Source organism: Sturnus vulgaris, chromosome 33 (genome assembly GCF_052056855.1).
Source record: "Sturnus vulgaris isolate bStuVul1 chromosome 33, bStuVul1.hap1, whole genome shotgun sequence".
In the NCBI taxonomy this organism is placed as follows: Eukaryota; Metazoa; Chordata; class Aves; order Passeriformes; family Sturnidae; genus Sturnus; species Sturnus vulgaris.
The window spans coordinates 645,674-658,508 of record NC_142275.1 but is presented as its reverse complement, the minus strand read 5'-3'; the positions used below and the strand labels follow the sequence as shown (position 1 = coordinate 658,508).

At 52.7% G+C, this 12,835-nt stretch overlaps 1 protein-coding gene across 1 annotated transcript in view; it reads left to right on the top strand.

Moving 5' to 3' along the window:
• Positions 1–12,835, top strand: part of DNMT1 (DNA methyltransferase 1) — a 34,305-nt gene that overhangs the window by 4,595 nt on the left and 16,875 nt on the right. Inside the window, exons 5-21 of the mRNA XM_088154947.1 lie at positions 930–1,002; positions 1,117–1,207; positions 1,656–1,696; positions 1,813–1,864; positions 2,107–2,190; positions 2,296–2,405; positions 2,491–2,609; positions 2,701–2,793; positions 5,073–5,224; positions 6,552–6,739; positions 7,614–7,803; positions 8,602–8,699; positions 9,141–9,288; positions 9,680–9,795; positions 10,664–10,865; positions 11,893–12,026; positions 12,135–12,308. Of these exons, the coding sequence (XP_088011073.1) occupies positions 930–1,002; positions 1,117–1,207; positions 1,656–1,696; positions 1,813–1,864; positions 2,107–2,190; positions 2,296–2,405; positions 2,491–2,609; positions 2,701–2,793; positions 5,073–5,224; positions 6,552–6,739; positions 7,614–7,803; positions 8,602–8,699; positions 9,141–9,288; positions 9,680–9,795; positions 10,664–10,865; positions 11,893–12,026; positions 12,135–12,308 (2,065 nt within the window). The remainder of the gene's footprint in view (positions 1–929; positions 1,003–1,116; positions 1,208–1,655; positions 1,697–1,812; positions 1,865–2,106; positions 2,191–2,295; positions 2,406–2,490; positions 2,610–2,700; positions 2,794–5,072; positions 5,225–6,551; positions 6,740–7,613; positions 7,804–8,601; positions 8,700–9,140; positions 9,289–9,679; positions 9,796–10,663; positions 10,866–11,892; positions 12,027–12,134; positions 12,309–12,835) is intronic.

Genomic DNA, 12,835 nt, shown 5'->3' with positions numbered 1-12,835 from the left:
GGGGGATCCCCTTTGGAAGGGGTTTGGGGTCTCCTGGTTTTGGGGTGTGACAATTCCCTTTGGGATTGAGAGGAGGATCCCCTTGGGAAGGATTCTGGGGTCTTGGGATCCCCCTGGGAAAGGTTTTGGGGTCTCTTGGTTTTGAGGTGTGACAATTCCCTTTGGGATTGAGAGCTGGGATCCCCCTGGGAATGGTTTTGGGGTCTGTTGGTTTTGAGGTGTGACAATTCCTATTGGGATTGAGAGCTGGGATCCCCCTGGGAATGGTTTTGGGGTCTCCTGGTTTTGGGGTGTGACAATTCCTATTGGGATTGAGAGCTGGGGTCCCTTTGGGAAGGGTTTTGGGGTCTCCTGGTTTTGGGGTGTGACAATTCCCGTTTGGATTGAGAGCTGGGGTCCCTTTGGGAAGGGTTTTGGGGTCTCTGGATCCCCTCAGGAAGGGTTTTGGAGTCTCCTGGTTTTGTGGCCTCTTGGTTTTGGGGTGTGACAATTCCTATTGGGATTGAGAGCTGGGATCCTCCTGGGAATGGTTTTGGGGTCTCCTGGTTTTGGGGTGTGACAATTCCCGTTTGGATTGAGAGCTGGGGTCCCTTTGGGAAGGAGTTTGGGGTCTCTTGGTTTTGAGATGTGGCAATCTCCATTGGAATGGAGAGGGGGATTCCTTTGGGAAGGGTTTTGGGATCCCCTGGCAGAGGTTTTGGGGTCTCCTGGCCTTGGGGTTGTGACAGTTTCCATTGGGATTGAGAGCTGGGGTCTCCTTGGGAAGGGTTTTGGGATCCCCTTAGGAAGGGTTTTGAGACCTCCTTGGGAAGGGGTTTTGGGATCCCCTGGCAGAGGTTTTGGGGTCTCCTGGCCTTGTGGAGTGACAATTCCCATTGGGATCCCCTCGGGAAAGGGATTTGGGATCCATTTCCGTGCTCTTCCCGCAGAGGCTCCCGGCAGCTCCCGCGTCACGCGCAGCTCCGGCCGGCAGCCGTCCGTGCTCAGCCTCCTGTCCAAAGGGTCAGTGCCTCCTCTTCCTCCTCATCCTCCTCATCCTCCTCATCCTCTTCCTCATCCCCCAATCCCAACCCCTTCCCGTGCCCCAGAAATCCCAATCCCAGCTCGGCCCCGCAGGTCCAACAAGCGGAAATCGGAGGAGGTGAACGGGGAGGTGAAGCCGGAGCTGATGAACGTGGACAAGGAGGAGGAGGAGCTGGAGGAGAAGGTCGGGGGGTGACATTTTTGGGGTCGTTTTTTGGGGGTGATTTCCTGGGATTTTGGGCTCTTGTGACATCTCAGACCTGTCCTGGGTCGTTTTTGGGCTGATTTCCTGGGATTTTGGTCACTGGTGACAATCCCTGACCTTTCTCAAAGCATTTTTGGGCTGATTTCGTGGGATTTTGGTCACTGTGACATCCCTGACCTTTCCCAGGTCATTTTTAGGATGATTTCCTAGGATTTTGGTCACTGGTGACATCCCTGACCTTTCCCAGATCATTTTTGGGATGATTTTCTGGGATTTTGGTCACTGGTGACATCCCTGACCTTTCCCTGATAATTTTTTGGGATGATTTCCTGGAATTTTGCTCAGCTGTGGCATCCAGGTGAATTTTGACCATTCTGGGATTGGATTTTCCTGCTCCTTTCCCATTTTTTTTTGCCTTTTTCTCCAGGATCAAGATGAGAAAAGGATGAAAATGGAAACCAAAGATGGGTGAGGAGAAGGGAACGGGAACGTTCCCGACCGGAGCCGTGTCCCAGTGACGGTGACAATGACACCGATGACGTCACTGCTCCATCCTCATCCCAGGATTTCATTTTTCCCTCCAGGTCAGAAATCAAAGATGAAATCCCTCAGGTTAAAATCAGTGCTCCTGCTAAAGTAAGTTCCTCCTCATTCCAGCTTTTTTGGGGGATTTTTTAAATCTTTTAAAACTCCTAAATTTGGGGGAGTTTTTGGGATAAATTGATTATTCCAAAGGGTGGGAAAATAAACCCATTTCCAACTCGTTCAGCTCCCCAAAACCAACCAGCTGGGGCTGCTTCTGATGGGAAATTTTGCTGAAATCTGGGATAATTTTGGAAGTTTTGGGAAAAGCTGCCTGTCCCTCCCCTCTCCCACAGACCACCCCCCCAAAATGCCTCGACTGCCGGCAGTACCTGGACGACCCCGACCTCAAATTCTTCCAAGGGGACCCCGATGATGCCGTAAGGGATTTGAACCCTCCTTCCCCTAGCTCAGGAATATCCATGAATCCCAATTTTGGGGTTTTTAAAAATTTTTTTTTTAATTTATTCCCTGTCCCAACGCAGCTGGAGGAACCGGAGATGCTGACGGACGAACGTTTGTCCATCTTCGACGCCAACGAGGACGGCTTCGAGAGCTACGAGGACCTTCCCCAGCACAAAGTCACCTCCTTCAGGTGAGACCCCTCCCCTCCCTCCCCCACAGGGATCCCCCCCCTCTCTGGAATCGTGCCCCACTCTCTTTGTGTCCCCCCTCGACAGCGTTTATGACAAGAGGGGACATCTGTGTCCCTTCGACACCGGCCTCATCGAGAGGAACATCGAGCTCTACTTCAGCGGCGTCGTCAAACCCATCTACGATGACAACCCCTGCCTGGACGGTGAGGACAGGCCCGGGATTCCTGGGAATTCCCCAGGTCCCAGGTGGGAATTGTCCCCTTTTTTTTTTTTTTTTTTTTTATGGCCTGGCAGGTGGGGTGAGAGCCAAGAAGTTGGGGCCCATCAATGCCTGGTGGATCACGGGATTCGACGGAGGGGAGAAGGCTCTGATCGGCTTCAGCACGGGTGAGGAGGGGCTTGGGGGGTGTTCTGGGGGAATTGTCAGCTTTTTTGGGGTTGGTTTTGGGAGAAACTTTCAGCTTTTTTTGGGTTGGTTTTGGGGGAATTTTCAGCTTTTTTGGGGGAAATTTTCAGCTTTTTTTGGGTTGGTTTTAGGGGAAATTTTCAGCTTTTTTTGGGTTGGTTTTGGGGGAATTTTCAGCTTTTTTTGGGTTGGTTTTGGGGGAATTTTCAGCTTTTTTGGGGGAAATTTTCAGCTTTTAAGGTTGGTTTTGGGGGGTAATTTTCAGCTTTTTTGGGTTGGTTTTGGGGGAAATTTTCAGCTTTTTTTGGGTTGGTTTTGGGGGAAATTTCAGCTTTTTTTGGGTTGGTTTTGGGGGAAATTTTCAGCTTTTTTTGGGTTGGTTTTGGGGAAATTTTCAGCTTTTTTGGGGTTGGTTTTGGGGGGTAATTTTCAGCTTTTTTTGGGTTGGTTTTGGGGGAAATTTTCAGCTTTTTTGGGTTGGTTTTGGGGGAAATTTTCAGCTTTTTTGGGGTTGGTTTGGGGGGAAATTTTCAGCTTTTTTGGGTTGGTTTTGGGGAAATTTTCAGCTTTTTTGGGGTTGGTTTTGGGGGGTAATTTTCAGCTTTTTTTGGGTTGGTTTTGGGGGGTAATTTTCAGCTTTTTTTGGGTTGGTTTTGGGGGAAATTTTCAGCTTTTTAAGGTTGGTTTTAGGGGAAATTTTCAGCTTTTTTTGGGTTGGTTTTGGGGGGTAATTTTCAGCTTTTTTTGGGTTGGTTTTGGGGGAAATTTTCAGCTTTTTTTGGGTTGGTTTTGGGGGAAATTTTCAGCTTTTTTTGGGTTGGTTTTGGGGGGTAATTTTCAGCTTTTTTGGGTTGGTTTTGGGGGGTAATTTTCAGCTTTTTTTGGGTTGGTTTTGGGGGAAATTTTCAGCTTTTTAAGGTTGGTTTGGGGGGAAATTTTCAGCTTTTTTGGGGGAAATTTTCAGCTTTTTTTGGGGTTGGTTTTGGGGGAAATTTTCATTTTTTTAATGTTGGTTTTAGGTTATTTCAGGATTTTTTTGAGGTTTTTTCAGGGGAGGGTTTCAGGGTTTTTGCCCTTCCCCTTTTTCCCCTTTCTCTTCTTTCCCTCCTTTTTTTTTTCTTTTTTTTTTCCTCTGTTTCTTTCTTAATTTTTGTTTCATTTTCTTTCATTTTCTCTTTTTCTTTCCATTTTTTCTCATTTTTCCAATTTCTGTTTTCTTTTCTTCTCTTCTCTCTCTTTTTTCCTCCTTTCTTCTTTTTTCTACTCTTTTCCCCTTTTCCCTTTTGTCCTTTTTTCTTTTTTCTTTCTTTCCCCTTTTTTCTCCTCTTTTTTCCGTTTTCTCTCTCTTTTCTCCTCTTTTCCCACATTTCCCCTTTCTTTTTCCTTTATTTTCTCTCTTTTCTCTTGTTTTTCCCACCTTTCCCCTTCCTTTTTCCTTTACTTTTTTCTCCTTTTTTTCCCACTTTTGCTTTCTCCTTTTCCTTTATTTTTTCCCCATTTCCTCTTACTTTTCCCAATTTTCCCCCTATTTTTTCCTTTCTTTTTCCTCCTCTTTTTCTCACCTTCCCCCTCCTTTTCCCTTTATTTTTCTCCCGTTTCTTCTCTTTTTCCCACCTTTTCTTCCTCCTTTTCCTTCATTTTTTCCATTTCCTGTTTTTTCCACCTTTCCCGCTATTTTTTCTTGATTTTTTCTTCTCTTTTTTCTACCTTCTCCTGCTTATTTTTACCTCTTTTTTCTATTTCTCCCCTATTTTCATTCATCTTTTCTCCCTCTGTTTTCCTCTTTTCCCCACTCCTACTTTTTCTTTTTTTCCCCTTTTTTCCCACTTCCCCCCTATTTTTTCCTTTATTTTGTCTCCTCTTTTTCTCACTTTCCCCCTCCTTTTCCCTTTATTTTTCCCCGATTTCTTTCTTTTTTCCCACCTTTTCTTCCTCCTTTTCCTTCATTTTGCCTATTTCCTGGTTTTTCCACCTTTCTCGCTGTTTTTTCTTGATTTTTTTCTTCTCTTTTTTCTACCTTCCTCTCTTTCTTCGTGCTTATTTTTCCATCTTTCTTCCATTTTCCCTTTATTTTCATTCATCATTTTTCCCTTTTCTCCACTCCTACTTTTTCATTTTTTCCCCTTTTTCCCCACTTCCCCTCTATTTTTCCCTTATTTTTTTTTCCTCTTTTCCTTCCCTTTCCCCCTCTCCTTCTCTCCCCTCTTCCCCCCCATTTTTTCCCCCCAAACCCCACGATTTTGGGGGTTTTTTTTCCCAGCCTTTGCTGATTACATCCTGATGGAGCCGAGCGAGGAGTACGCGCCCACCTTCGCGCTGATGCAGGAGAAGATTTACATGAGCAAGATCGTGGTGGAGTTCCTGCAGAACAACCGCCACGTCAGCTACGAGGACCTGCTCAACAAGATCGAGGTGACAGCGCCACCTCCGTGGTGTCACCTCTCTGTGGTGGCACCTCCCTGTGGTGTCACCTCTCCATGGTGTCACTGTCACCGTGGTGTCACCTCCCTGTGGTGGCACCTCCCTGTGGTGGCACCTGTCTGTGGTGTCACCTCTCCGTGGTGTCACTGTCACCGTGGTGTCACCTCCCTGTGGTGTCACCCCCTCTGTGGTGTCACTGTCACCATGGCGGCACCTCCCTGTGGTGTCACCTCCCTGTGGTGTCACCTCCCTGTGGTGTCACTGTCACCATGGTGTCACCTCCCTGTGGTGTCACTGTCACCATGGTGTCACCTCTCTGTGGTGTCACCTCCCTGTGGTTTCACCTCCCTGTGGTGTCGCCTCTCCGTGGTGTCACCTCCCTGTGGTGTCACCTGTCTGTGGTGTCACCTGTCTGTGGTGTCACCCCCTCTGTGGTGTCACTGTCACTATGGTGTCACCTCCCTGTGGTGTCACCTCCCTGTGGTGTCACCTCCCTGTGGTGGCACCTCCCTGTGGTGGCACCTCCCCGTGGTGTCACCTCTACATGGTTTCACCCCCCTGTGGTGTCACTTCTCTGTGGTGTCACCTCCCTGTGGTGTCACCTCTCTGTGGTGTCACTGTCACTATGGTGTCACCTCCCTGTGGTGGCACCTCTCCGTGGTGTCACCTCCCTGTGGTGTCACCTCTCCGTGGTGGCACCTCCCTGTGGTGTCACCTCTCCGTGATGTCACCTCTCCGTGATGTCACTGTCACTATGGTGTCACCTCTCTGTGCTGTCACCTCTCTGTGCTGTCACTGTCACTATGGTGTCACCTTCCCCTGGTGTCACATCTCCATGGTGTCACTGTCACCATGGTGTCACCTCTCCATGGTGTCACTGTCACCGCAGGGTCTCACTCCCCCTGTGGTGTCACTGTCACCATGGTGTCGCCTTCCCATGGTGTCACTGTCACTGCAGTGTCACCTCCCCGTGCTGTCACCTCTCCATGCTGTCACTGTCACCATGGTGTCACCTCCCTGCAGTGTCACCTCTCCGTAGTGTCACCCCAACCATTCCCAACCCTTCCAACTCTTCCCAACCCTTCCCAACCATCCCAACCTTGGTGACCCTTGGAATGGGTGATCTCTGGATGGATCAGTGGCCGTTCCCAACCATCCCAAACCCTTCCCAAACAATTCCCAACCATCCCAAACCCTTCCCAAACAATTCCCAACCATCCCAAACCCTTCCCAAACTTTCCCAAACCCTTCCCAAACAATTCCCAAACTTTCCCAAACCATTCCCAAACCTTTCCCAACCATTCCCAAATTCCCCCAGACCACGGTGCCGCCGGCCGGGCTCAACTTCAACCGTTTCACGGAGGACTCTCTGCTGCGCCACGCCCAGTTCGTGGTGGAGCAGGTGGAGAGCTACGACGAGGCCGGCGACAGCGACGAGCCCCCGGTGCTCATCACGCCCTGCATGAGGGACCTCATCAAACTGGCCGGCGTCACCCTGGGCAAGAGGTGAGGTTTGGGCATGGAAAAGCCAAAATCGGGAAAATCCCACCAAAATCCGGGAGGTGGGGACATCGAGATGAGAGGATGTGCCCAAAAATCGGGAAGGGTTTGGGCTTAGAGGTTGCAAAAATGGGGAGATGGACCCAAAATTGGGTGGGGTTTGGGTTCTGCAGTCACAAAATTGGGAGAATTTAACTGAAATTGGGGAGATTTTGCCAAGAGTGGTGAGGATTTGGGTTCAGCTGTGGGATCAGAAACATTCCCCAAAACTGGGAGAATCCTCCCAAAACCACGAAAATCCTCCTGAAACTGGGAAGATCCTCCCAAAACTGGGATAATTCTCCTAAAATTGGGAAGATCCTCCCAAAATCACAAAAACTCTCACAAAACTGGGAGAATCCAACAAAATTGGGAAGATCCTCCCAAAATCAGAAGAACCCTCCCAAAACTGGGAAGACCCTCCCAAAACTGGTAGAATTCTCCCAAAACCGTGAGAATTCTCCACAAACTGGGAGAATCTTCCCAAAATCACAAAAACTCCCATGAAAGTGGGAGAATCCTCACTAAATTGTTAAGATCCTCTCAAGTATCACAGAAAGTCTCCCAAGACTGGGAAGATCCACCCAAAATCCCAAAAACCCTTCCAAAACTGGAATGACCCTCCCAAACCTGGTAGAATCCTCCCAAAACTGCAAGAATTCCCCAAAAATTGGGAGAATCCTCCCAAAAAAATCACAAAAAGCCTTTCCAAAACCGGGAAGAGCCTCCCAAAACTGGGCAAAACCAAACCCACCCAAGCCCTTTGGGGACCCCCACCTGGCGCCCCTGGGGCGGCGCGGCGGTCGCCGGGCGCGGCCTGAGCGCTGTCCCCGTGTCGCAGGCGCGCCGTGCGGCGCCAGGCCATCCGGCACCCCACGCGCATCGACAAGGACAAGGGTCCCACCAAGGCCACCACCACCAAGCTGGTGTACCTCATCTTCGACACCTTCTTCTCGGAGCAGATCGAGAAGGACGAGCGCGAGGACGACAAGGAGAACGCCACCAAGCGCCGGCGCTGCGGCGTCTGCGAGGTGACCGAAGGGCGCCGGCCCGGGGACGCGGCGTTGGGGTGGTTGGTCTTGGTCAACGTCATGGGTTGGGTTGGTTGATCTTGAAGGACTCTTAGTGTTGGACAACATGAATGGCATGAGTTGGGTTGGTTGATCTCGGAGAGTCTTCCAGCCTTGGTCAATGGCATGAGTTGGGTTGGTTGATCTTGGAGAGTCTTCCAGACTTGGTCAGTGTTGATGTCATGAGTTGGGTTGGTTGATCTTGGAGAGTCTTCCAGCCTTGATCAATGTCATGGGTTGGGTTGGTTGATCTTGAAGGATTCCCAGTGTTGGCCAACATGAATGGCATGAGTTGGGTTGGTTGATCTTGGAGAGTCTTCCAACCTTGGTCAATGTTGATGTCATGGGTTGGGTTCGTTTATCTTGGAGAGTCTTCCAACCTTGGGCAATGTCATGGGTTGGTTGATCTTGAAGGATTCCCAGTGTTGGCCAACATGGATGGCATGAATTGGGTTGGTTGATCTTGGAGAGTCTTCCAACCTTGGTCAATGTCATGGGTTGGGTTGGGTTGGTTTGTCTTGGAGAATCTTCCAACCTTGGTCATGGTTGGGTTGGTTGATCTTGGAGAATCTTCCAGTCTTGGTCAACGTCATGGGTTGGGTTGGTTTGCCTTGGAGAGTCTTCCAGTCTTGGTCAACATCAACGCCGTGGGTTGGCTTGGTTGATTTTGGAGAATGTTCCAACATTGGCCAACGCCGTGGGTTGGGTTGGTTGACCTTGGTCGCCATCGTTGTCACCGGTGTCCCTGTCCCGTGCCAGGTGTGCCAGCAGCCCGAGTGTGGCAAGTGCAAGGCGTGCCAGAACATGGTCAAGTTCGGGGGCAGCGGCCGCAGCAAGCAGGCGTGTCTGCAGAGGAGGTGCCAGGCCCTGTCCCCAGTGTCCCTGTCCCCACTGTCCCTGTCCCCAATGGCCCTGTCCCCAATGTCCCTGTCCCCAGTGTCCCTGTCCCCAAACCCCCTGGCCCTGTCCCCAGTGGCCCTGTCCCCAATGTCCCTGTCCCCAGTGTCCCTGTCCCCAGTGTCCCTGTCCCCAGTGTCCCTGTGCCCAAACCCCCTGTCACTGTCCCCAGTGTCCCTGTCCCCAGTGGCCCTGTCCCCAAACCCCCTGTCACTGTCCCTGTCCCCAGTGTCCCTGTCCCCAAACCCCCTGTCCCCAAACCCCCTGTCCCTGTCCCCAAGCCCCCTGTCCCCATCCCCAAACCCCCTGTCCCCGTCCCCAAGGCCCCTGTCCCTGTCCCCAAACCCTGCTGTCACTGTCCCTGTCCCCAAGCCCCCGGTGACTCTCTGGTGCCATGCCAGGTGTCCCAACCTGGCGGTGCGGGAGGCAGATGAGGATGAGGAGGTCGATGACAACATCCCCGAGATGCCCTCGCCCAAGAAGATGCTGCAGGGCCGCAAGAAGAAACAGAACAAGAGCCGGATCTGCTGGGTCGGGGAGCCCGTCAAGGTGAGACACCTGGGCAGGTGAGGGGGCCTGGCAAGGTGAGGGGAACCCATCCAGGTGAGGGAACCATCCAGGTGAGGGAACCCATTCAGGTGAGGGATCCCATCCAGGTGAGGGACCTATTCAGGTGAGGGAACCCATCCAGGTGAGGGAACCATCCAGGTGAGGGAACCCATTCAGATGAGGGATCCCATCCAGGTGAGGGACCTATTCAGGTGAGGGAACCCATCCACGTGAGGGAACCATCCAGGTGATGGAACCATCCAGGTGATGGAACCATCCAGGTGAGGGAACCCATCCAAGTGAGGGAACCCACCCAGGTGAGGGAACCCACCCAGGTGAGGGCCCCAGCCAGGTGAGGCGGGTACCTGTAACCGCGGCCGTGTCCCGGCAGAGCGATGGCAAGAAGGATTTTTACCAACGCGTCTGCATCGACTCCGAGACGCTGGAGGTCGGGGACTGCGTGTCCGTGAGCCCTGACGACCCCACCAAGCCCCTCTACCTGGCCAGGTGAGTTCTCCATGTTCCCGTGGGGTGGGGACATGGGGACATCCCCACCAAGCCCCTCTACCTGGCCAGGTGTGATCCCCATTCTCCCATGGGGTTGGGGACACCAAGCCCCTCTACCTGGCCAGGTGTGATCCCCATTCTCCCATGGGGTTGGGGACACCAAGCCCCTCTACCTGGCCAGGTGTGATCCTCATTCTCCCATGGATGTGGAGACACCAAGCCCCTCTACCTGGCCAGGTGTGATCCCTATTCTCCCATGGATTTGGGGACACCAAGCCCCTCTACCTGGCCAGGTGTGATCCTCATTCTCCCATGGATTTGGGGACACCAAGCCCCTCTACCTGGCCAGGTGTGATCCTCATTCTCCCATGGATTTGGGGACACCAAGCCCCTCTACCTGGCCAGGTGTGATCCTCATTCTCCCACGGAGTTGGGGACACCAAGCCCCTCTACCTGACCAGGTGTGTTCCCCATTCTCTTATGGGGTTGGGGACACCAAGCCCCTCTACCTGGCCAGGCGTGTTCCCCATTCTCCCATGGATTTGGGGACACCAAGCCCCTCTACCTGGCCAGGTGTGTTCCCCATTCTCCCATGGATTTGGGGACACCAAGCCCCTCTACCTGGCCAGGTGTGATCCCCATTCTCCCATGGATTTGGGGACACCAAGCCCCTCTACCTGGCCAGGTGTGATCCCCATTCTCCCATGGATTTGGGGACACCAAGCCCCTCTACCTGGCCAGGTGTGATCCCCATTCTCCCATGGATTTGGGGACACCAAGCCCCTCTACCTGGCCAGGTGTGTTCCCCATTCTCCCCTGGGTTCGGGGCCCACGAGGCCGTCCCCTCTGACGCCACCCCGCCCCCCAGGGTGACGGCCATGTGGGAGGACAGCGGTGTCCAGATGTTCCACGCCCACTGGTTCTGCCCGGGCTCGGACACCGTCCTGGGGGCCACCTCGGACCCCCTGGAGCTGTTCCTGGTGGACGAGTGCGAGGACATGCAGCTCTCCTACATCCACGGCAAGGTCAACGTCATCTACAAGGCCCCCTCGGAAAACTGGGCCATGGAGGTGGGTGTGGACACGGCCACGGGCTCCGGCCGGGGTGGCCAGGGTGGTCAGTGCTGGTCAGTGTGGTTGTTACTGGTCAGGGTGGTCAGTGCTGGTCAGGGTGGTCAGTGTGGTCAGTGATGGTCAGGGTGGTCAGTGTGGTCAGTGATGGTCAGGATGATTGTTACTGGTCAGTGATGGTCAGTGTGTTTGTTACTGGTCAGGGTGGTCAGGGCTGGTCAGTGTGGTTGTTACTGGTCAGGGTGGTCAGTGTGGTCAGTGATGGTCAGGATGATTGTTACTGGTTAGTGATGGTCAGTGTGGTCAGCGCTGGTCAGGGTGGTCAGTATGGTTGTTACTGGTCAGTGTGGTTGTTACTGGTTAGTGCTGGTCAGTTTGGCCAGTGCTGGTCAGTGATGGTCAGTGCTCACCGTGGCTGTCACCGCTCACCGTGGCTGTCACCAGTCATTGTGGCTGTCACCGGTCACCGTGGCTGTCACTGCTCACCGTGGCTGTCACCAGTCATTGTGGCTGTCACCGGTCACCGTGGCTGTCACTGCTCACCGTGGCTGTCACCAGTCATTGTGGCTGTCACCGGTCACCGTGGCTGTCACTGCTCACCGTGGCTGTCACCAGTCATTGTGGCTGTCACCGGTCACCGTGGCTGTCACTGCTCACCGTGGCTGTCACCAGTCACCGTTGGTGTCACCGCTTACCGTGGCTGTCACCTCTCACCGTGGCTGTCACCGCTCACCGTGGCTGTCACCGCTCACACGTGGCTGTCACCGCTCACCGTGACCGTCACCAGTCACCGTGGCCAGCACTGGTCACCGTGGCTGTCACTGCTCACCGTGGCTGTCACCGCTCACCGTGGCTGTCACCGCTCACCGTGACCATCACCAGTCATTGTGGCTGTCACTGCTCACCGTGACTGTCACCAGTCACTGTTGGTGTCACCGCTCACCGTGGCTGTCACCGCTCACCGTGACCGTCACCAGTCACCGTGGCCAGCACCGTTCACCCCCGTCTGTGTCCGTGTGTCCATCAGGGCGGGCTGGACACCGAGATCAAGGTGGTGGAGGACGACGGCCGCACCTTCTTCTACCAGATGTGGTACGACCAGGAGTACGCGCGCTTCGAGAGCCCGCCCGCCGCGCCCCCCTCCGACGACAACAAGTACAAGTCAGTTCCGGGGTGCAAAAAAAAACCACCAAAACCACCCAAAATTTTGGGGCTTCTCCCCCAAATCGGGATTTTTTTTTGAGGGGGGATGTCGCCGTGTTTCCGTAGGTTCTGCATGAGCTGCGCTCGCCTGGACGAGGTGAGGCACAAGGAGATCCCCAAGGTGGCCGAGCCTTTGGAGGAGGCCGACGGTAAAATGTTCTACGCCGTGGCCACCAAGAACGGCGTCCAGTACCGCGTGGGCGACGGCGTTTACCTGCTGCCCGACGCCTTCTCCTTCAGGTGAGGCCCGGCCGTGGCACTGGGGTAACTTTGGCACCTTTGGGGCTTTTTTTTGGGCTTTTTTGTCATTTTTTTGGGCATTTTTTGGGCTTTTGGGGGCATTTTTTTGGGGATTTTTGGGGCTTTTTTTGGGCATTTGGGAGGCGTTCTTTTAGCATTTTTTTGGGGTATTATTGGGCATCTTTGGGGCATTTTTTGGCAATTTTAGGGCTTTTCGGGGGTTTTTTTGGGGGCATTTTTGGGGCATTTTTTGGCGTTTTTAGGGCTTTTCAGGGGGCATTTTTTAAGCGTTTTTTCGGGCATTTTTTTGCATTTTTAGGGCTTTTTTGGGGCTTTTCTGGGCATTTTTTTGGCATATTTGGCATTCTTTTTGGCTTTTTTGGGGCATTTTTTTTAGCATTTCTGGGAGCATTTCTGGGCATTTTTTTCCTTTTTTTCGGGCACTTCTGGGCATTTTTTGCCATTTTTTGAGCTCTTTTTGAGCATTTTTTGGTATCTTTTGGACAGTTTTTTTAGCATTTTTGGGG